We start from the raw sequence: 22,754 nt of genomic DNA on the forward strand, positions 1-22,754 counted from the left end.
TTGTAACATGCACACGTCACTTTTCTCTTGTAACACACTGTTTGCTACCTCTTACATTATGTTTGCTTTAGATACTTGCACAAGTGCCACCATTGCCTATGTAACGTTTGTTCGAGTGTCTGCCATTTATTGCAGTACCATACCTCAACTTGTACTGTGTACGCTTTTGTAACCTGTACACATGTCACTTTTTCCTCCTGTAATGTACCTTTTGCTACATCTTGTATTTTGTTTGCTCACAATTGTCACTTTTGCCTCATGTAACGTAACGTTTGCTTTTGTAATTTGTTCACTTGTAATCTTCTCCTCATGGATCAGTACTGTTCCTATTGTGAAGCGCTCTGACACCTTCGGGTCAAGTCCACGCTATATTAAAACGTATAAAATAAATAAGTAAATAATAGATAAAAAAAACGTCGTCGTCGTTCGATGGGCAGGTTTTGTTTGATGACATATTTCAGAGGGAGTTGGGCTTATTTTTCACGCAGGTGCTATATAGCCGACAGTCTTCCGACCTCTTCAAGATGTCGAAACGTATGGTCTGTGACGTCAGAGCGACGCGATAATACTCCCTGGAGACGAGGTGCGAGAGAGCGCGGGTGCTAGAGCGGTTTAAACTGTAGTGAGAGGCGGGGAGGGGGCAGAGCGCCGCTCGGGGTGGGGGGGCACTGAAGGGGGGAGCGGGCAGGAAGGGGCAACACTGGACTAAAGGGCCGAGAAAAAGCCACAGGATAGTGAAGAGATAGTGAAACGAGAGGGGGTGTGCGTGGACGACTTTGGTGATCGGCTAGGGGGGGCGGTGAAAGATGTATGTAGCAGGGAACGAAGAAAAGTACAAGGGGGAGCTGCTAGGGGTCTAGACCGAGGGCGTTGGAGGAAAGCAGGATGCTGGAACTTGATGGGGAGGAGATGCAAAGGGGTGGGGGAAGCTGAACAGGGGTGGGGTAAGAAATAGTGTCGAGAGGTGTGTGGGTGAAGTGAATAGTAAATGTAAAAGGTTATTTGATGTTTAGGACTGCCATAAAAGGGAATTTGGGAGAACGAGGGATGTAAGTGGCATTGAAATCTGTTGGAGGTGGGGAATGGCAATAAGAGTATAATAAAAATGGGGAGTAATATGAAAGGTTAACATGCAGGAGGCAAAGGAGTAGAGAAGACTTGAATGTGTAGGTATTGAATATTTCAGAGCTAGTTACCCATTGAGAAGGTGAGTGAAGGAGGGAAGTCAAGAGAGAAAGTTAGTGTAGTGGGGTTGAAATACCAAAAGGAGGAGGCCATGAACTATAAACTGTCAAGTGGGAACGGGTGGCAGGCGAGGAGGGGAAGTGGTTACTGGGGTAGACTTTCTGCCATATAGTGGATGGCTCCTGCTGCACCTGCGTGTGTGTGCTCCAACTGCAGTGATATGCATTGTCCCCTGTTGGTGCAGGGCGTCAACCTCTTGTAACCCCCAGACGAATCTGTTGCATCTAGCTCCATTGGCCTCTTCTCCGTGAGAGCTTGACCCTGCTGTTGGACCTGGACCTTAGGTGCAGCGTAGGTATACCATTGTTACATTCCTACGTGGCTGATGATGAAGCCTGACTGTGTTTGATCTGTTGTCCTAAGTTACAACACAGAGGGAAACCATGGTTAATTTTGACTATAACTCAAGTGCATACTTAAACTACCGTATTTTGATACCAACGATGGTTGTGACTGTCACTAACCCCCCCCCCCCCCCTTGTGTAGACCTCATTTCTGAAATATGGTTCATCGATAGTGTTTGAATCTTTAACCTACTGGTCTGCAGTAAGTGCAGTCACATTGGTGGCTACCAAATTGCCTTAAGCGTGCACAGTGAAGAAACCGTCCTAGGCCTGCCCCAGTGGTTTTGATTAAACCACACCTCCTAATATTTCATACTAATGTTATTAAAGGCATTGGCCTTAGCATATTAGTGATTTTTATCACTACATGACTAATGCAAACACCTAGAGACGTAAATAAGTTAAAAGCCGTTCTTCTAACACGGCTCTGAAGCTGTTTCGTGTCTGGTGTAATAGCTCATGTCCTAAAACTGCTAGCAAGAAGAGCAGACTGGTAAAAATCATATCTTGTAAGTTTGGATTCACCTTTATCTTGTATTGAGTCAACTTTTTATATTTAGGCGTCTTAGTGATGACTGTTAAACCTTGTGGTTTGTGTGTGTTAGAAGATGCATTGGTTAGCCAGGGTTCCGGTTCCTTCATAGTAATTTTTTAAGTAATTATTTCATAAACCTAAAGTCTGGGTCAGCTAGCGCCTATACATGTATTGTTTGTCTGATCCTTGGTAGAAAGTCCTTGCCTTATTCAGTGTACCATGATGCGTCTTGTGAATGTTTCTCTAATCTGTGACCCCTGACAAACTAGTTTTTGATGCCTGAATGTTGCAAGAAGGGATTTCCACAATGATGGTAGATTTTCCAATGTTTGTTAATTCCAACTCCATTCAACGCGTCCGATCAGCAGACAGCCCAACAGTGATTGAGCCCTCCACTGAACGGACACACTGCACGAGAACAAGACATTCAATGTCTAACATCATGTAGACATCGCGCGACGCGCGGAGCACATCGCGCGACGCGCGGAGCACATCGCGCGACGCGCGGAGCACATCGCGCGGCAACCACTTACTGCTAAACCACCTTCCCCCTTACAATAACAAACAATTGAACAATGAAATACATATATTCATTAAAATCTCTCAAAACCATCACATTTCTTGGTAACTCACAAGTTGAGCATATAGCAACGTTTTGCACATTAGAATGAACATTCAGATGAGCGCCCCACGCAATAACCACTTACTGCTACACCGAATGGACACTCGCCTCCTTGTGGCTGTAAAGGCTGTGATGGGCCCTAGGCCCTCATGCTGGCAGGCACACATGCACTGACGCAGGACACACCGGAGGTCTGGTGCAACTGGCCCAGAGCACGTGGGCTCGGCCTCTTTTATTAGTACTGTCACCTGACCAGTGACATCAGTGGTGGGTGGGTGTTCAGTGTAGATACAGGCTCAGCACTAGAATGCTGACTTGTGCTGGGCATTACATCCCTTCCCAAATTGGTTAAAAATTAACCCAAACAGAAAAGTCCAAAAACCTGTGGGGGAAAGAAAACACAGAAAATAACATTGGACTTGTGCTTTCAAAATGAGTCTCTTTGGCTGCTTGCAAACCGCAGGCATTACAGTTCTTGTGTTCAGGACTCATAGTTCTCGGTGGCACAGTTCGCAGTTGTTCGGCGGGTTCTTTCTTTGTCTGTGCTGTATGTCTGCTGTTCTCAGCCCTGCCTTTGCTTCGCTCCGTTGGTGATGAGATAACTAGATGACACAGGTGTCGACAGTCGTCTGGTTTGTTCTCTTCTGGCTTCCTGATATTTTTTTTCCGGGCAGGCTTTAGTGTTGACTCTTGGCAGGTGAATAGAGTAGGTGCACACATCCCTCTCACTAGGATGTCCCTCTCTCCGGTATTCCACTCTCACCAGATCTCCGGGAGGACCTCTTTGCCAGGCTTCCACTGGACTGGTGTTTTCGGTCATGTTGCTCCACCATAGCCTTCTGGCCGTGAGCGGGGCGCTCCACGAGCCTCACCATCGTGTCCTAGTTCCACCTGAAGGTTGAGTTGTCGACTCTCTTCATTGCTCGCAAGGCTTTCATCCTCTTGGGTCCTGCAGACGTGTATTGGTAGATCTGTCTCCCATGCGGGACTTGCTGCCACCAGAGTCCCTCGAGGCCTCTGATTCTGGTTTGCCACGGGCTGGTGCAAGGTGGTCAGGTCCTCAACTTCCAGAGGCCTGAGTAGTCTCGCCATCCAATCTTCCGCTCAAACTCCAGAGGTAGATGTCGCCAACCGTCTAACTTGCTCTCTTCTGCGATCGCCATGTGGATGGACGGCTCGTAGGTGGTTGTCTTTGGTCTGCGCTGCCGATGCTCTTGCCAGGCTTGTCTTCCCTTGTCACTGCTTGTCACCTTGCTTCTTTCCGCAGGGGCAGCTTCTTCTTGCAGTGGCAGCGTGCCATTCCGATTTCTCCTTTCTTCTTTTCTTCTTAGTGGCGGTGGCCACTCTGTTCTTTCTTCCTTCTTCTCCTCTTCTCGCGACGTACCCTGGTCCCTACTTCTTCATCTTCTCTGGCCAGGTTTTCCCATGCAGCGCGCGAACTCTGCACGTGTCATCCTGGTCTTGTCCTAGTCCTAGGACACTGTCTTCTTGTCACTCACTTCCAGGGTTAGCGTCGCGACCTTTTCTACTGTTCCTTCTTCCTTTTCCTTATGGCGTCACGCCCTTCTTCTCCCTGTTCCTTCTTGCGACGTGATCTGGTCACTGTACTGCCTTGGTCTTCCCAGCCAGTCTTCTCCAGGTAGCGTGCACTCCACCTGTTTCTCTCTGTTCTGGGCATGGCTCTCAGGCATGGATCTTATCTTGTAGTGACTGGACCGGCTGTCGCTATCTTCCCAGTTGCTTCTTTTCTTTCCTTGGCGACCATACAGGGTGGTCGCTTTCACATTCGGCATGAGTCGTCCTGCTGTGCTATCTTCTTTTCCTGGTCGCTATTCACCGTCCCGGTGTCTTGGCGTTGGCGCGTCACTGTGTAGCGTCACTTTGGCGCTCCTGATTCCTGGCACGTTCAGGCGCAGTGCTGCGCAGTCCTGTCGTGCAGGTGTGAAATTCTTGCACTCCTGTCGCGTTCCTGCGCTGTCTCCTAGCGTCTTCCTTGCGCTTTCTGGAGAGTACCTGTCGCGTTCCTGCGCTGTCTCCTGGCGTCTTTCTTTGCACTTCTGTTTCTTCAGATGCTTGCTGCATACCTTTCCTCAGTGTCTTCCTCCGTTCCATGCGCTTACATGTAGTTCCCGCGTCCGGGTTACATCTGCGCACCAATCCTTTTGCGTCTTGCTTTGGTTGCATGACTCTCTGTAAACTTCCTTGGACATGACGGCGGGCAGGTTGCTGCCCTTCGTAGTCTCTTTTCATGTGCAGTGTCACCTCTTGACGCTTTCCTGCACACTCCTCCAGTACGCTTTGTGCAGACTTTGCGGCCTCCTCCTGCTTCTCTTTTCTTTGTGCACTGCTGTGCTTCTGTATAGATGCCTTGGTTTCTTGTTCCTTGTGAATTAGCTCTGTGATGGTTCCTTTCTTTAATGGGTGCAGGTACTCAAAATGGCCACTAGATGGCTGTGGAGTTTCTCAGCAGGCACTGGCCGTCTTTCCTTTCGTTGTGTGCCTTCCTCTTTTATGGCCTGTGCTGGGTCCTAGTACAGTTGTTGGAATCCGGGTCACTGGGACCATAGTAAGTGCCTTTCCTTGCCCTCAGTTCTTCTTGCATGCACGGATGTATTAGTGCTCACACCCGGGGCTCTTCAGCCTGCAATGCAGGCTCCTCACGCTCCCTGGCTACACGGGTGCAGTTGCGCTTACACCCAGTGATCTTTGGGTGTTGTCCTCTGCAGCCCTCTTTCCGCTTCACGTTCTCCTCATCATGCTGCAGCATTGGCAATAGGAAGGGGAGCGTCCTCGGGCCAGATACTGCCTTTGTTCCTTCGTGCCCCGCCGCCGCAGCTTCCTTCCTCACATGCTGCGCGGCGGGGAGAGGTGTCGGCGCTGGTGTCCGGGCTGCTCCGTTCTCGGGCACACACGCACGGAGCAGCAGGGCAAGGCGGGCGGTCTTCGCTGGACGGCCTTCCTTCTCCGGTGAGTCTCTTCACGGCACTGCAGGGCGGGGCGGCTGGAGTTATTTATTTACTTATTTATTTATTCTTTTCCCGGTTGCCGAAATTACCGCCTCTCCTCCCCCGCCGCCGCAGCCACACTGGCTCAGGGGTTAGAGGCAGCAGACCCGGAAGCTGAGATCGGTCCTGGACCAGGGTTCAATTCCCCGCCTCGGCGGGGTCTTGGGCTAAAAATTCCACAGACTCGATAATTCTCGCCCCGGTGCCTCCTCGACTCACGGGTTCACACTCTGCGACTCTGGGCAATAGCTTGCTTAATCTCCACAACGGCCCCTCGCGGCGGGATGCCTGACTTTCACCTTGTGGATACCCTGCTATCTCACAGGGGAATACCAGGAAGGGTTCCCTAAGCAAGCGCCGGGAAACCCACTGCAGGTAGCTGTGCGCTATATAAGCTCAACTACATTTACATTTACTTCACACGCGGCGCGGGGAGCAATTAGCGCTCCACTGCGGGTGGGCTCCGCTGACAATTCAGTTCATTTCCCTGGGCGCCCTTGCGATCGCGGGTGGGCTCCGCTTGATTTACTTTCACTTTCCCCGCCCGCGGCAGCTCTTCACCTCACACACTGTGCTGGGCGGGGGACAGGGGACACTTCAGGCAGGCTCCGCTGGCGCTACTTTAATTAAATATCATTCACCCTCGCCGCGGCCGCCTCTCGTCACACGCGGCGGGGGACAGCAGACGCTGCAGGCAGGCCGCAGGTGGGCTCTGCGAGCCTTGCTTAATTACGGGCAACTGCTTATCGTTCATAGCGGGTGGGCTCCGCTTACATTGCCGGTCACGGCCAGGGCTCACCTTCGGCCGACGGGCCTGTTCAGCCACGCGGGTGGACAACCGCGATGGCTTCTACGTCCTCTTAGGGCACCGCCACAGCAGGGCGGTCCACGGCAGGCTGGAGAGGTGCGGGTGGGCTCCGTTCACCTCTTCTTTTCCTCCAGGCCCGGGGCTCTTCACACGCCTCGTGGGCCTCTCGGCGGCCGTTTGCTGTCTTCGTGGGTGTGCCTTCGCAGCAGGCAGCTTTCTCATCCCCTTCTCCTTGAAGTTTTCCTGTAGCTGGTACGCATGGGCACAGCTCCGCACTCGTAGCCAATGTAAAGGCTGTGATGGGCCCTAGGCCCTCATGCTGGCAGGCACACATGCACTGACGCAGGACACACTGGAGGTCTGGTGCAACTGGCCCAGAGCACGTGGGCTCGGCCTCTTTTATTAGTACTGTCACCTGACCAGTGACATCAGTGGTGGGTGGGTGTTCAGTGTAGATACAGGCTCAGCACTAGAATGCTGACTTGTGCTGGGCATTACAGTGGCTATAGTTATATTTTGCAAATATATATCTTGGTTGAGAGGTCGTCGTAAGCTTTATGATCCTCTTGAGTGTGTGATCTTAAAGGTGGCCTTCCAAGGGGCTACCTGAGCTGGGGCAAGTGATTGTCACATAGACAGCAGCCTAGGGAGGACTGAGAAACACACACTGGAAGGATTTTAGAGGTTGAGCCTGAAGCGTAGGATAATCAAAGAAAAAGGTGAGCTTCGAAAATAGCGGAGCGAAAGGCTTTCTGTTTTTTTTTTTTTTTTTTTTTTTTACTGAGTAGAAAAAACAAACATAATAACGTTAAAATTGCTTTATTTTTCAGTTTAGAAAAAAACCCAGATTAATTTATTTAATCGTGGGAACAACTACGCCCTTGACTGAAACCCACTGAATGTTGGTTGCAACAGTGACCTCTGAACACGTTTGAGCTGCTAGTGTTTTGAGTAGAATCTGTAAGGAAGACATAGGAGCCGGCAGGACAGGATCCAGCTGAGAGGGAAATGTACCAAAAGCAGCGGCAAATGCAGAGGAGGGAAAAGACCAGAGAAGGGAGGGAAGTGGAAGGGGCGGAGGGCTGCATCTCTGTAACAACTGAAGAATGGGCTGGGCAGAGAGAGGCTGAAACAGGTAGAGCAGAAGGGATATGTGTGACTGCCCGCAGAGACGGCCCTGTGAGATTGTGGACGAGCCTGGAGGCAGGCCGGAACCATCGTAAGAGTGCCCTCTTTATTAAGTCAGAAACGAAGGATTGCTGTTCTAAGCAGTCCTAGAGGTACGTGATTGTAGTGAAGTGTATTATTTCCTGCAAGGTCAGGGTCTGCCTGTGTCATGTTAACACTGGAGTGACAGCCACGAGGGAGTAGAAGTACCGAATCTGTCCGACACAGGGCGCAGAGATGTTCCTAGTGAGACTTAAATGTTACATTTTTTGAGACCTTTTAGGGAATTCCGAGGCACGGCTTGTGCTGTCATCTTGCACCGCTTCCAAAATACCTCTGTACGCGCTTTTGTTAGACAATGAATTTCTAGAGCGCAGCGCTACTCAAGAGAGCCGCTGCTAATGGGCTGCAGTTTACACCTAGGCACGGGCGTCAAGGCCGCCGTTGCCATCCTCGGGCTCAGATTTCTTCTAGTATTTGACTTTTTTAATAGGCTCCATTGCTCTCCTTCTCTCTGTACCTAAGTGGCAGTTGAAGAGTGGAAGGGGGGTTCCCATGATTACACACGCAGCTCAAGCACAGCACATTCCTGCCTCAAATTATACGGAAGCCCTTGGACAGAGGCTCCAATTCTTCACTTGTTCAGCACTGACAGCGAGAGGCTCCTCTGGTTAGTTTGTGTTTGGTGCAGGAGGCATCCCGCTTACGTTGAGGTTGTCACCGTGGTCTGGCACAGCTTGCTGGTATCGGTCAGGGAGGGGAAACTCGTTCCTTGCGTGCCTGTTGTCATGAAGATTCACACCTCTTGTTGACCTTGTGTGAGAGTGAAACATGCTTTATTTGAATTCATTTAAAATCCTAAAAGTACTGTACAAACGACCGTCAAGCTGCTTAACATTTTTAACATTAATGCTGGGATAAATATAAATCTAATTAAAATGCTGTCTAAAATTAATGGTAAGACTGTTTTCCTTTGATTACATTTTAACGTAGGACTTCCTACCCTGCAATGAAATAATGAGACTTCTAATGTATTTAAGTTAGTACATTCGCAGGCTGTCCAACCTCGTGTCTCCTATAAACATCAGCAAATGATTCCAGGACACGGTAAAGGGCAAGATGCTGCTACGCCGAACTGCCATTTTTTTACCTAGATAGCCAAAATGCCTTAAGGGTGGTATCGTATGTCTCTATATATGTTCCCCGATTTCCCTTTGACTGTCATTTTAATTTTTTCACGCCACTTTTCAAGACTTACTGCAAATTCTTTTAAGTTATTTATCACTTTTCTAGTTCCTTTGCCGCTAAGCTCAAGTACCTTGTTGCCTTGCCTGCCAATTGGACTGTTGAAGCCCCTAGTGATTTTACAATGGTGCTCTGCAAGTTCCTATTTGTTCTTGCTTTAATATTGGCTCTAGAAGGGTTTTCTGAAGAGTTAGTAGCGCCGGACAGGTGCAGAGAAGATGGAGTAGTGATTCATTTTCATAACCGCAAAGGCGACATTCTATGTCTGAGTGTGGTGTCGGTAAGATGCACATCTTGTTTGTGTGTTGGGAGTAGAAGGCACTTCTCGTTGTTTTGCATATGGTCTGAAAAATAAATCTCTTGCTTCGTTTGCCTCCTTAATCATTAAGGGACACCTCTTTGCTGTGCATGTTTGTTATCGCCGAGAGGCACCTTTCTTTAGTTACATATGTAGTCATTAAGAGACACTGCTCATTGCTCCTGGGCTACCATGTTTAGTAAAGTGTCTCTGTCCGTGTGTGTCTCGGTCTTTTTTTTATTTATTTTTGTCTGGTGAGTAAGGGGCCTTTTTTCTTGGTCGGTGTGTTCGTGTTAGATTGGTCTGTGTCCCTGATCAGGGACATGTGTGTGTGTGTGTGTGTGTAGAGGGGTTGTCAGTAAGCAGCACCTCTTGTTCTAGGTATCTAGTTCACCAAAGACTCTTTCTTTGGTTCATGTTTGAGTATGAGTGGTTATTAACTTGTGCCCTATTACTTTTTTATGTGTTTGGTAGGGCCATTGGAATTATGCAGCAGGGGGAGACCAAATTATGCAGTAGGGTTGACTAAATAATGCGGCAAATTATGCAGTACAATTTATGATAGTTAGTATTACTTCATTATTTTCTAATTTTTTAACCTAGTAAAACCTTAGTGCAAAGGTTTCACCTCTATAGTATCCGTTTGACACCATATTCAGCAGTACAGCAACAGAAAGGTGACCAGTCAACATCTGCAAGGGCCTTCATACAGTATTTTTCTTGCGTCCTGCTTAGTAGAATCACACTTGCTTTGCCCCTGCTTCTGACATGATGCTTGGTAATTTCAAGGTACGAGTGAAATTTATGTTGAACATCTGTCATTTTTTTTACAGAGATCACTGGAAGAAAGTTTGAAGTCTCCCCTCATGGCCTGGAGAGCCTCCTGCCCTATGCTGAGCTCCTCACTGCACAGTGACGATCTCATGAGCGACATTGAACCTCTGCCAGCATCTGGCCCAAACTCTGCCCAAACTACCCCATCCCAGGCCTGTCCCTCTATCCAAGAGGATTTAGTAAGCTCACAACAACCCCGGCTCCACTCCCAGCCGTCCTCCCCGTATGCCCACCGGGGTGGTTCTTCTGAGGTTACTGCCCAGCTTTATGCCTCGCTGCGCCGGAGCAAGGAGGTAGAGGCACAGGCACGTGCTCACCTGGAACCAGTGACCTCTTCTAGGCGGTCCATTCTAAGGCCAGAACGGAATCCTGTATCTCGGGCCCGAGCAGTCCTCAACGCAGAAGCCCTTGGACATCGCGAGGAGAGTGAGGGGAGTGAGGAATCTAATAGCCAAACTAGCAGCACACTCTCTTCACCCAGATCCCAACAAAGCACCTTCTCAGTGTTGACTACCTATCAGAAGATTGAGGACCAGCCTCTAGCTGGCCTTCACCAAAAGCGTCCCAGCTCTCCGGAGGGCCGACTATCTGAAGTTAGTGGCGACAGTGGGTGCATGGCTGGCCAGAACACACAAGACCCCTACACTGATCCAGAAAACTTGGATGAGGAGGCGTCAACCAAACTTGATATCAACACCATCAAGATGGTGAGAAAGAAATGGGAAGAGTGTTACTCAACTTTGGGGGAAGGGAAGTAGGGGCAATGTTGGCGCTTTCAGAACAGTCCCATCTAAAAGTAATTTCTTCAGACAGGCTGGTCCTGTGAGAAGTGTTCTTTAATACACTTTCAGCAGGCAGAGGCTGACTGGGATTGGGGACACAGATGGTCGGGGGGGTGAAAGCCTTTTTCCAAGATTTACTTACACAAGGAAGGAGGGACGAGGATTGAATACATGTAGATTATTTGGGAATGTTGTAAGAGGAATTATTTACAAATTGAGAAACGGCTTGAAGTTTAGGTGAAAGCTTGAAGTCTGCAAGCCTGAACAGTGGCATGACTGATTCAGCAGTTGTCTTGCATTTTTATTTTGGTAGAGGCTCCTGCTCTGACTGTGTTTATTTATTTATTTTTTAACCTTTTTTTCGAGTTTTATTTTTCCTTGCCTTATTCTGACCACCTTCTTTGCTTTGTTTTTCTGGCAGTCTGGATCAAGACCCATCTCTGAAATGGAGAGTGTTCGCTACCACCTGCAGGGAATGCTCCGGGCTTCAAAAGATTTGCCATATAGTGAGTATTTAGCAGAGAGGGAAAAAAGTAGGGGTGGGGGTGGTGGAATGAAAATTACAGGTGTCTGACTCCTTGAACAATGTAAGGGAAATACTTGACAGGAGATCAGCTAAGGTCAGCCCTGAGTTGTCTTATCCCAGTACGTCCAATACACCCGCTCAGCCATGGAATGCCTTCCCCATCTCTAGGCATGTCTTTTAAAAAGGCATATGGTCTGTTTTGTATCTGAAGGGATTTGATGTTCGTTGCAAGCCGTACACCGATTCCACCACTTGATTATGCTAACCATTTGAGAGGCAGCCTCACAAGGGCAACTTTTTTTTGTGTGTGTGTGTGTGTGTGTGTATATATATATATATATATATATATATATATATATATATATATATATATATATATATAACCACATATATCACTCTAAAAGGTGCATCACGTGTGAATACCTTTTACAAACATCATCAGTTACTAGTTATGTTACCAGAAGGACCTATGCAATAAGACAGCATCTTACATGTCGCTCAACATGCATTATTTATGTGATTCAATGCCAACGACAAAGCTGTAAAAAACAATATGTAGGCCAAACAATGAATGACCTCCGCACACGATTCAGGAACCACAAATCAGCCATAATTAATAAGAAAATTGACCAGCCTGTAGCCAATCATTTTAACCTTGTGGATCATTCACTATCAGATTTGAAGATTTTCCCCGTGGAACATGTCTCAAAGGAAGAACTACTGGACTCCAAGGAAAACTTCTGGATGTACCGTTTAAAATCATTGCATCCAGATGGACTGAACATTACTGACAACACATCCTGATTACTGCATATCTCAAGAACTCTCAGGACTGCATTGATTCCACATTCCAAATGGAATCTTCACTCATGATGCTTTTTGAAAATTCAGCTGTGTCATCTGTGCAGCCACTGAGCTTACCATCTTGAACCTACCTGAGGAAGGCGGAAGCTGAAACGTTGTAGTGGAAATATATTTTTGTTCTTTGGTGAATATATCTGTTTGAGTCACTTCTTTCTTGGATATTTTATTTCTTTGTGACTCATTGTATCCTTTGGGATCCAGATTTTTGCCCTGGCTGGCTGTTGTTTTCTTGTGATCCTTCATCTTCAAGTATACTATTTTTGGGATTACAAACCTGTATCCTCCCTGGATCCGACACTCAAGCCAGAAGCAACCACCATGTCAAGAACAAATCTACATCCTAGATATGCGCTGTTCATCCAGGAGAAAATCAGTAAGTGCCAATTTACAATAGCACATTTACAAATCTATAAAAAACTTAACATCTATCCTATGGGGTTGGAGATTAAGTCTAAGCCACCTTTTAAACTAACTAGTTGTGAATGGTCCGCTACATGGAATATTTTACTGCATAACTCATCAATGGCCCTACTATTGGTATCTATTAAAGTAACCATTCAAAAAATGCAGATGCTTAAAGTCAAGCTACAAAAAGAACTGGAACTTTTAAAGAACACAAAAAGTGACTCTGAAGTGGCAAACATACTACAGAGGATTGCAGTAGTAAAAAAGATGACTGCCAGGAATTCTATTAAAATTAAATCTGAAAAACTAAAAAGGGATATATTAAGATTTCATATACCCCCTCTTCCAACTAACCACTTCGTAAATCATTCTGTTTTTGGAGATTTTCTTGTCAGTGTAAGCCCTGTGAATAAACAGCATAAAAAGAACAGAAGATTTATAAGACAAAAAAGACTGCATAGCATCAGCCAGCTTCAACCCTTCCAGACACCTGACTCAGTTATTGACCTGACTGGAGGGCTCCTATCACCAGGTGAATTGACCCTCTTGAGCAAAGGCCTCTATTTCTGTCCTGTACCCAAGGACCATAATACGGCCAACATGATGAGAGACCTAAAAACCTTCGAGAGAAGATGCAGACTGGCAGAATATTTTTACAATAATTCTAATGTTGGTCTGCCAAGCTACCTTCCAGATCCATTTAAGAAGTTCCGCCATCCCAAATCATGGACTCCTCAATATGGTAGAAATCCTGTTCTTGATACATACATTTTATCCATCAACAAACACATCAAGGAATCAACACCTAAAAGGATTTTTGATAACATCAGCAAAGAAGAAAAGCTCTCCACCTCCTACAACAGAGAATGGATGTCATTATAAAACCGGCAGACAAAGGTGGTGCAGTGGTTGCCATGAAAGTAAGTGATTATATTGAGGAAGGAATGAGACAACTAATGGATATCAACACTTACAAACCTTTAGAAACTGATCCCACTGAAGATTTGAACAAAGAAATTAAAAACATGGTTGTAAGGTACAGGTGCTTAAACCTCATTGATGAAACAACAGCAGATATACTTGTTCATCCCCAACCAAGACCCGGGAGATTTTATATGCTTCCCAAAATTCACAAAATTAACAATCCTGGCCGTCCAATCATCTCTGGCAATGACACCGCCACTGAGAGACTATCTTTATTTGTTGACCTGCACCTCCAGCCCATTGTACAGGAACTTCCATCATTTGTTAAAGATACCAGTCACTTCCTTCAAATTATTGAAAAATTAAACCAAACCTACACATTTGATGATGATACTCTTCTAGCTACATTTGATGTTACATCATTATACACCAATATACCACATGAGGATGGGCTTATAGCGTTATCTGAAGCTCTTAGTAAAAGAACTGTGAAAAAACCATCAACAAATGTGCTTACCAACTTTGCTAGAGTTATCCTTAAATCCAACAATTTTACATTCAATGGTAAACACTATCTGCAGATACAAGGTACTTCCATGGGTACTCGGATGGCTCCATCCTATGCAAATATCTTCATGGGCAAACTAGAGAACAGTATACTTGCTACTTCTAGCATCAAACCACTGGTATGGCTACGATACATTGATGACATTTTTATAATATGGAATGCAGGAAGTAGAACATTGGAACAATTTACAGCTAATATCAACAATATCCATCCTACCATCAAATTTACCAGCAGTAATACCAAACAGAAGCATCATCTTCCTTTTCTGGATGTGCTAGTCACCATTCATGAACACAAAATTACAACTGATCTGTACCACAAGCCTACAGATGCTCATTTGTATCTAAACTGGACTTCATGTCACCCTCATCACACTAAACTGAGCATCATCTACAGCCAAGCACTGAGAATAAGACGCATCTGCAGCAATGAGGAAACCTGTAAAGACCATCTACAGGAGCTTGCTACATTATTTAGAAGGCGAGGCTATCCTCTGCATATCATACAGCAACAAATTGACAAGTCTTTGCAGTTACCCAGAGAAGCACTTATTTGGAATACCAACGCCAGAAACAAAAGCGACAGAACTCCATTTGTAGTTGACTATCATCCATCAGCTCCCAACTACAGAAATATAATGCAAAAAACATTTCCCTTACTGTCTACTTGTGAAAAATTGCAAAAGGTTTTTCCAAAACCGCCAGTCATTGCTTACCGCAGAGCTCCAAATTTACGATCTCTTATTGTGAGAGCAGAACTTAAGCAAGCTGTAACAAATCCAGGGGTTCATTGCTGTGACTCTAAAAGGTGCATCACGTGTGAATACCTTTTACAAACATCATCAGTTACTAGTTATGTTACCAGAAGGACCTATGCAATAAGACAGCATCTTACATGTCGCTCAACATGCATTATTTATGTGATTCAATGCCAACGACAAAGCTGTAAAAAACAATATGTAGGCCAAACAATGAATGACCTCCGCACACGATTCAGGAACCACAAATCAGCCATAATTAATAAGAAAATTGACCAGCCTGTAGCCAATCATTTTAACCTTGTGGATCATTCACTATCAGATTTGAAGATTTTCCCCGTGGAACATGTCTCAAAGGAAGAACTACTGGACTCCAAGGAAAACTTCTGGATGTACCGTTTAAAATCATTGCATCCAGATGGACTGAACATTACTGACAACACATCCTGATTACTGCATATCTCAAGAACTCTCAGGACTGCATTGATTCCACATTCCAAATGGAATCTTCACTCATGATGCTTTTTGAAAATTCAGCTGTGTCATCTGTGCAGCCACTGAGCTTACCATCTTGAAACTACCTGAGGAAGGCGGAAGCTGAAACGTTGTAGTGGAAATATATTTTTGTTCTTTGGTGAATATATCTGTTTGAGTCACTTCTTTCTTGGATATATATATATTATCTATCTATCCCAAAAAGTCCAACATCCCTTCAATGTCGAAAGGAAAGCACACAGGTTTCCGATTCCAAAGTGGCTTTTATTACTGCCCCTCTAACAAACTCGTTTTGCCTCACTGCTTTGTTATATATACTCTCCATTTTCACACACTCCCCTGGCCGCTCGCTGCAGTGACAAGTGGTTCGGGAAATGGTGGCAAAAAATATCTAAACGCAATTTGGTGTCTCGTCGCGTTCCACAAAAAAATCCACAAGTCTCCTTATAGTGTATTGGAAATTCATTTTTTAATTTTTTTATTCAACACGAATCAATATGTTCCCCAACGCGTTTCAGAGATCGGTGTCTCCTTGATTACCGGTTTAAAACCGTATTTCGAATACGCTACGAGGAGACCTGTGAATTATTTGGGGGCGCAACGAGACTCAATTGTGTTTGGAGATCTATATATTTGCGGTCTGGGTTCAGTTGACTTTGTAGTACTCTTGCAGTGATCCCTAATCGGAGTTCTAGATGGACCGAAACACGTTGGGCCAACTGTGTGATAGCACAAAAGAGAGCACTTTATAAAAACTCCTCCATCGAATGCAGGTCTGTAGTTGATTTTGAGAAACAAAGTGTTCATGTGAAAAAAGCCCCAACATGTTTGCAGTTTGCATATGTATATATGTAAATATGTGTGTTTGTGTATGTGTATATATCTATATCTCTTATAGCCTGTAGCCAGAGTTTTTTGTATTATTATTTTTTTTTTTTGTGTGTGGTGTGAGGGGGTAATATTAATGACCTTTCTGCCGAACTTCTGGGACACTTAAACCTGTTCTGGTCCCATAGGTTCTTAGGTATGGGGAGGGTAAGACTGTTGGTGTTTGCGAGGCACCAGGTCATGGTACTATTTTGGACATGTGCTTCTCTTTCTTCAGGTGACTCTTCGTTCATGGTTGTTGGTCTGGGGGAGAAGGAAGAGGATCTTTCTTTCACAAGTGACAGCACCGCCAACCTTCTAACGTGAGTGACCTCTGTAACAAAGGGACGTGTTTTAAGGATTGTTAAATATGGGGTACATTTGCTAGACCTACTCGTTAGGCGCCACGTTAATGTGGGAGGTTGAAGATTACTTCTCACAGGGTTAGGAACCACAAAGCTGTATTGCAGAAGTGTAATCATTTATGGCACAACTTGCATGGCACAGACTAATGAAGTTCCTTAAAGGTTTTTATTCTTGTTCTTCCTCCCACTATCTCAACCTATTTCCTTTCTCCTAATGTGTCCAGAAGCAAAGAGACTAAAGTGAACCAATCTTCCCTAGCCTTGATTGTGTCTTCCAGGAGGGTCTTAGTTACTAAAGGTTTTACTTTGAGACTCTTCAATCTCCTAAAAAATGCAAAGTTAGACTGCTCTTTTTTATAAACCCATCTCATGAACTGGAAGACTCCTATTCGTTTTCAATTGGATCAAATCCCCTGCTCATTCAGTGTAGTGCGGAATCTCCCTGGCAATCCTGAACCCGGTACCAATTGCTGTGCCAGTACAAAGCCATACTTTCTATAAAACCGGTTCTCCACCAGGAATCGACTGAGCTTCAACACTGAATAGCACTCACTGCACTTATGCGTACTTTTCCTCTAGTGTGAGGACAACTCTTATTTATAAAGTTTCCATATATTTCATGTAATTTCTGTTAAAGGAAACCATGATATGTGTGTTTGTGTGTGTGTGTATATATATATATATATATATATATATATATATATATATATATATATATATATATATATATATATATATATATATATATATATTTCACTGAAAAAACCATAGGTTATACACCATATATAGTTAGGAATTAGCATTTAAAAAACCTTATTTTACTCGCACAAAACCATTGAAATTCCATATATAGTTAGTTGCACTAACTATATATCGCGCACCCGCAATCCACTGCTGATCATGTCACATATTACATCATTCATGACATGGTCAGTGACATCACTGATGACATCACTGATGACATCTCAAATGACATCACTGACATCACTGATGACATCACTGATGACAACATCCAGTGACTGTATTTTTCTGTAAAGTTAAAATATGTCTTGAGTGGATGTATAAGTGTCTGGATGAAGGATTTAGTAGGTGCATGACTGACTGTATGAGTGAGTGATTAAATGTGTCTCACTGAATGCATGGGTTAGTGACTAAACTGTCTTAATTTGTGCATCATTATGTCTGTTGTTCTGTAAACTGCTGCATGTGTTGATCATTAGCTATACGAGAGGCTATATGTGTTATTAATTGGTTGCCCAAGTATTTCTATGGGAGATTGAGTTTGTGTGGGGGTGGCTGGAAGGTGTGTGACTCTATGCATAGATGTGTGAGCAGTTGATTCACTAGGTGTATGAGTTCAAGAGTGCATGTGGAAACAGCTACATGGGCAGTTGACTGTGTGCATGAGTGTATTGATGAGTGAATGGATATCTCAATGCTACATGTCATAGTAAGTACATATGTAAAACACAGTACATGTGAGAGTTGGCATATATAAATAACTGTGCATGAGAGCCACTGAATGAGTGAGTGGTTGTATCGATCATTGTGAACTTGTATCAGGGATTGTATAAGAGAGTAAATATGTGTTAGTATATGTTTCAATAAGTAAGGTGTGTTTAACTGTATAGTTGAAGAAATGGAGATGAGATTGTTTCTTTGCATGACTGACTGGGTGTGTGAGTAACTCCATGGATGAGTGGCAGTGTGTGAGTGTCTGTTTACACTGAGTGTATCTAAGGTTATATTAGAGTCTGAAGAGGTTTATCGTATTAGCACAAGAATGATGTCAAATGAGATGTCATCAGTGATGTCATTTGAGATGTCATCAGTGATGTCATCAGTGATGTCACTGACCATGTCATGAATGATGTAATATGTGACATGATCAGCAGTGGATTGCGGGTGCGCGATATATAGTTAGTGCAACTAACTATATATGGAATTTCAATGGTTTTGTGTGAGTAAAATAAGGTTTTTTAAATGCTAATTCCTAACTATATATGGTGTATAACCTATGGTTTTTTCAGTGAATTTTCAAGGTTTTGTAAATGCTAATTCCAACTATATATGGTCTATAACCTATGGTTTTTTCAGTGAATTTCAATGGTTTTTTAATAGCAAATATCATAAGCTGTCGAATGTCAAGTACGTGGTAAGTAAAAACATTTTCGTGTTTATGCACACTGATCTGCTTTGAATACTGCCCCCCACCCCTCATTTCTATTAGGAGTACTCTCTCTTTGCAGATAGTGAAGGGTAGTTAACGCAGCCCTTTGCCCCCTTTGTAATACGTCGTGCCTGCTTCTCTCTCCATTTGATTGATTGTTCTCTTTGGTTCATTCTCTATTTACAAACAAGCACAGAGTCGCAATACTCTGTTTAGTCTTTGCAGATAGCGAAAAATCGTGTAAAAAAACAAAAGGAATCGAGCAAAATCAGTAGGCCACTAATGGGATCTCTTTTTGACCTCGCTAAAATAGAAACATTAGGAACAACCTGTTGAAAATAGCAATGCGTATGTACATAAGCGGCGTTCATTTGTGTTCACAGTACCCCTTGTTGATTGTTTCAATCGAGCATTGAATTGTTCGAAGTTAATTCTCTTAAGGATCTTCTCTACCTGCAAACGAGGAAGAATAGGAATATTCTCTCTCCCTTTGCAGATAGTGAAGGGTAGGTAACGCAAGCCTTTAACACGTCGTACCTATTTCATTCCTCATTGATTGATTGATTGTCCGAACATTGACTGTTTGGGAATTAGTTCTTTTTGGAGGTATTCCCTGTTTGCAAATAAACGTAGGAAAATCTTTGCAAGTAGTGAAAGGGTACGTAATGCGGACCTTTCTCCCCCGTTGTAATCTGTCATGCCTATCTACTCCCCACTGATTGATGCACCTTTTTCACCCGGACCATTTACTAGAGATAAGTCATCTGGCCCGACCAGAGAGCACCCCTAGTGAAAAGGACATATGCAATAATAACGAAGTGATCACTGTATCCTGTTAACAGAAACTTTACCATGAAACAACCTGGAAAGAAAAAAATAGGAAAACGAAAATCAGTAGGCCACTGATGAACATGAACTTTTATTAAACAACAAACAAAGAAACGATAACATAACGTAATGATAAAACCTATTAATGTCCTAGAAACAAGAAAACGTTAAAGTATGCCAGTGGTGAGAGACCAGAAAAACAGTCCGAGAAACCAAATCACCCCTCGCTGTCCCAACTCATGCACTCTGAAAGTTCAAAGTTTTGAGGAGTGCTTGTAACATTGTCTGAAGCCTATTTGCAATTGCTTCATCTTCACTATTCTTAAAGTAAGTGGGGGCTGTTGTGATGCGGTGCCACCCTGAACCGCTTGACGGAGGCCCCCGAGGGACGGTGTCATGTCGCGGACTCTGAGGGGGCGCTTGGCTCCGGCCCCCTCCCCAAGTCGTGTTGCCCTGGTGTGGCCTGAGATCGCCCCCGACATAGGTGGCCGGCTCCCGGGGTCAAGCGGAACTTTTTTCCTTTTGGTGACTCTTCCAGTCTTCACCTTGTCCCACAATCCGTTTCACCTAAAGACACGCTGTAGTGGGGCACCCCTTTTCCGTTTCATTTGCCATTCAGCCCGCTTTTGCTACACTGTGCCTCTTCCGCTATTCAGCTGTTTACCGCCCGCTCTTTCGACTACAGCGTCTCGCTCACCATGTACTTGAGTTGCTCCCGCTCTTGCGGTGCAGCGATAGGCGGCTGCCACAGGACTCTCAAAATGGCGGCCATCTCTTCAGATTTGGGCGTGGTCCACTAAAATGGGCCTGCGACACCTTGGAACTCGGACGCTTGTCTGCTAGAGCTTGGGCTCCATTCTCGAAAGCGTCCCCTCATCCTTGAAGATTCTACAAAAGTCTTGGGGGCCCCCGACTCCCGCAGGCTTCTGGTGGGGAGCGCCTAGCATGATTGCTCGTGGAATGGCCACGACGGAGCTACGAAATGGTGGTGCTCTCATGCTAACGCCAGCTTCAGTCTGAAACATCCAGAAACACTGTAGACTACCAATTCGATCAGTTCCGGTAGCGCTCCAACGTGACCCGGTAGAGAAGAACTTGCCCTCCCCTCTTTGACTGATGGTTCTTGTTGCCTGTCCCTTCTGTTGTCATTTAACAGAACTATTTAGCCTGCTGAAAGGGGTTGTGTGCCGTCCGCTGGTTGGTGGAGACATTTTGACTATATTCTGGACCTGCGTTGTCGCGTAATGCGTCATATGACGCGCCGCGTTAGAAAGTTTAATAAATTATGAAACACAATAAACAATCCTTAAAAAATTAAAAAAAATAATCAACAAAACCAACAATCAATTAACATACAGTATTTGAAAAGTCTATCATTCATTTTTCATTGCAGTACGCTGCCCAGAAAGCTTCCCGGTTCCCGGACCGGGCGCTACCCACGCAAAAAAACAAAAAAAAATTTTTTTTTTTTTGCCCCGCGGGGCCCTTTTAAAGCCTCCACATTAAACCTAGGGGGTCAGGGAGGATCTACTATGCCCCCTTATGGTTATTTGCCCCTTTGTTTTGGCCTCCTCTTGTCTCTCGATCCTACCGAGAGACAAGATGGCGGCCGCTACGGACTTTTTGGAATGTTGACAGACGCCAGAGAACCAATCAGCTTCGCTTCACAAAGCTCCGTTGCGCGAAAAGTACGCGTCCTGCGCCGCTGCCCGGTCCGCTGTTACAGATATATATCTTTTTTTAAACGTTAATTTCTCAAAATCCACTGGAGCACATATATTGAGACCTACAAAAGGCACATCGGGCTACCAGTCCCTACAATTTTGCCAAGTTTCGTGCAAATCTATTCAGCCGTTCGGGCTAAAAGTGAGGCTAACCGCCCTATGGAAAATTCAATGTTAAAAACACGTTTTTGGACCCCCCTTTTTTCTCGGCCCCCCCTTGACGAAACCCCCCCCAAATTTTCAGGGGCTGCTCAGAAACAAAATGTGCCATTTTCCTCAAAATTTCAGCCAATTCCGTCCACAAACGCCAAAGTTATTAGACATAGAATTTTCAAAAAACCCATAGGGAAAAAATCCTAACTATATATACCTACTGGCGACCGCCAGTAGGTAATATATATGTATATATAATGTATATGTATGTTCAGTCTCATACTATTTATTACCATTTGTAAGTGTGGTGAAGGACCTTGACTCACGAAAGGCAAGGGTTCGAGTTACTCATGGTGCTTCTCCTCTCCCTCAGTAGTAGCAAATAGCTTATTTCTACAGAATAGCTTATTTCTACAGATCTGCATGTATTGTTTGCACCATGTTTTTCCATGTGCAAAAGTGTATATAACAAGGTTCAATTCATGTTGTAAAACAGAATAACCATAACCAAACTTTATGTGTAAGGACCAACTGTTTATGTCGAATGATTTTAGAGTGGATTCCTTAAGATAATCATCGTTTTCCCAGGTTAATTACTTTGATAATAATAATTTGACCTTTGCACTCTAGTCGTAATGGAGTGAATGTTTTAGTACACTAGTTACAAATAACGTTCCTTCTTTTGTTTTAATGGAAACTACACTAATGAACACAAAGGAGTGCATTTATTACTACAGTGCAACATTCTTACTCCAGTTTAGTACCACTGTACTGTGAAATTTACGTCAGGCAAACACGGTTTGCTGCTTACAGAATACAATGACTTTAAACAAGGAAATGGCTCTCCTAACATTCATGAGGCCTTTTCAAAATGACTTTACCTCGTTGAGCAAATGTAACACGACATTCTGCTTTTGGTTAAATACCGTCTCGTTAAAAAACTTGCATGAAAAAATGTCATGTCCTAAACCATGTGTACAGATGAACTTTTTTTTTGTGTACTCTTGATTACCATTGTTCAGTGAGGGGAGCGAGACCATACTCTTCCCCCGCCACCAGAAAATAATCACATCCAACTCCAAATCATGTAATCTACGAGAATGAAATTGGAGTGTAAGCGTCAAATGGTTTGACCAATCCCAATAAGACTGGTCAAACTTTGGGTTCCAGAGCAGCGTGTTGCCTGGCATAAAGTGCTTCAACACCTTCATGCTGACAGTAAG

The 22,754-nt window shown here is 44.6% G+C and overlaps 1 protein-coding gene across 1 annotated transcript in view; it reads left to right on the top strand.

The window, feature by feature from the left end:
• The first annotated feature begins 524 nt into the window (after positions 1 to 524).
• The window catches only part of CNTROB (centrobin, centriole duplication and spindle assembly protein), a 442,502-nt gene continuing 420,272 nt past the window's right edge, over positions 525 to 22,754 (top strand). Inside the window, 6 exon segments of the mRNA XM_078668775.1 lie at positions 525 to 534; positions 1,297 to 1,475; positions 1,477 to 1,536; positions 10,103 to 10,810; positions 11,307 to 11,391; positions 16,530 to 16,614. Coding sequence (XP_078524901.1) covers positions 525 to 534; positions 1,297 to 1,475; positions 1,477 to 1,536; positions 10,103 to 10,810; positions 11,307 to 11,391; positions 16,530 to 16,614 — 1,127 coding nt within the window.

Source organism: Lissotriton helveticus, chromosome 12 (assembly GCF_964261635.1).
Source record: "Lissotriton helveticus chromosome 12, aLisHel1.1, whole genome shotgun sequence".
Lineage (NCBI taxonomy): Eukaryota > Metazoa > Chordata > Amphibia > Caudata > Salamandridae > Lissotriton > Lissotriton helveticus.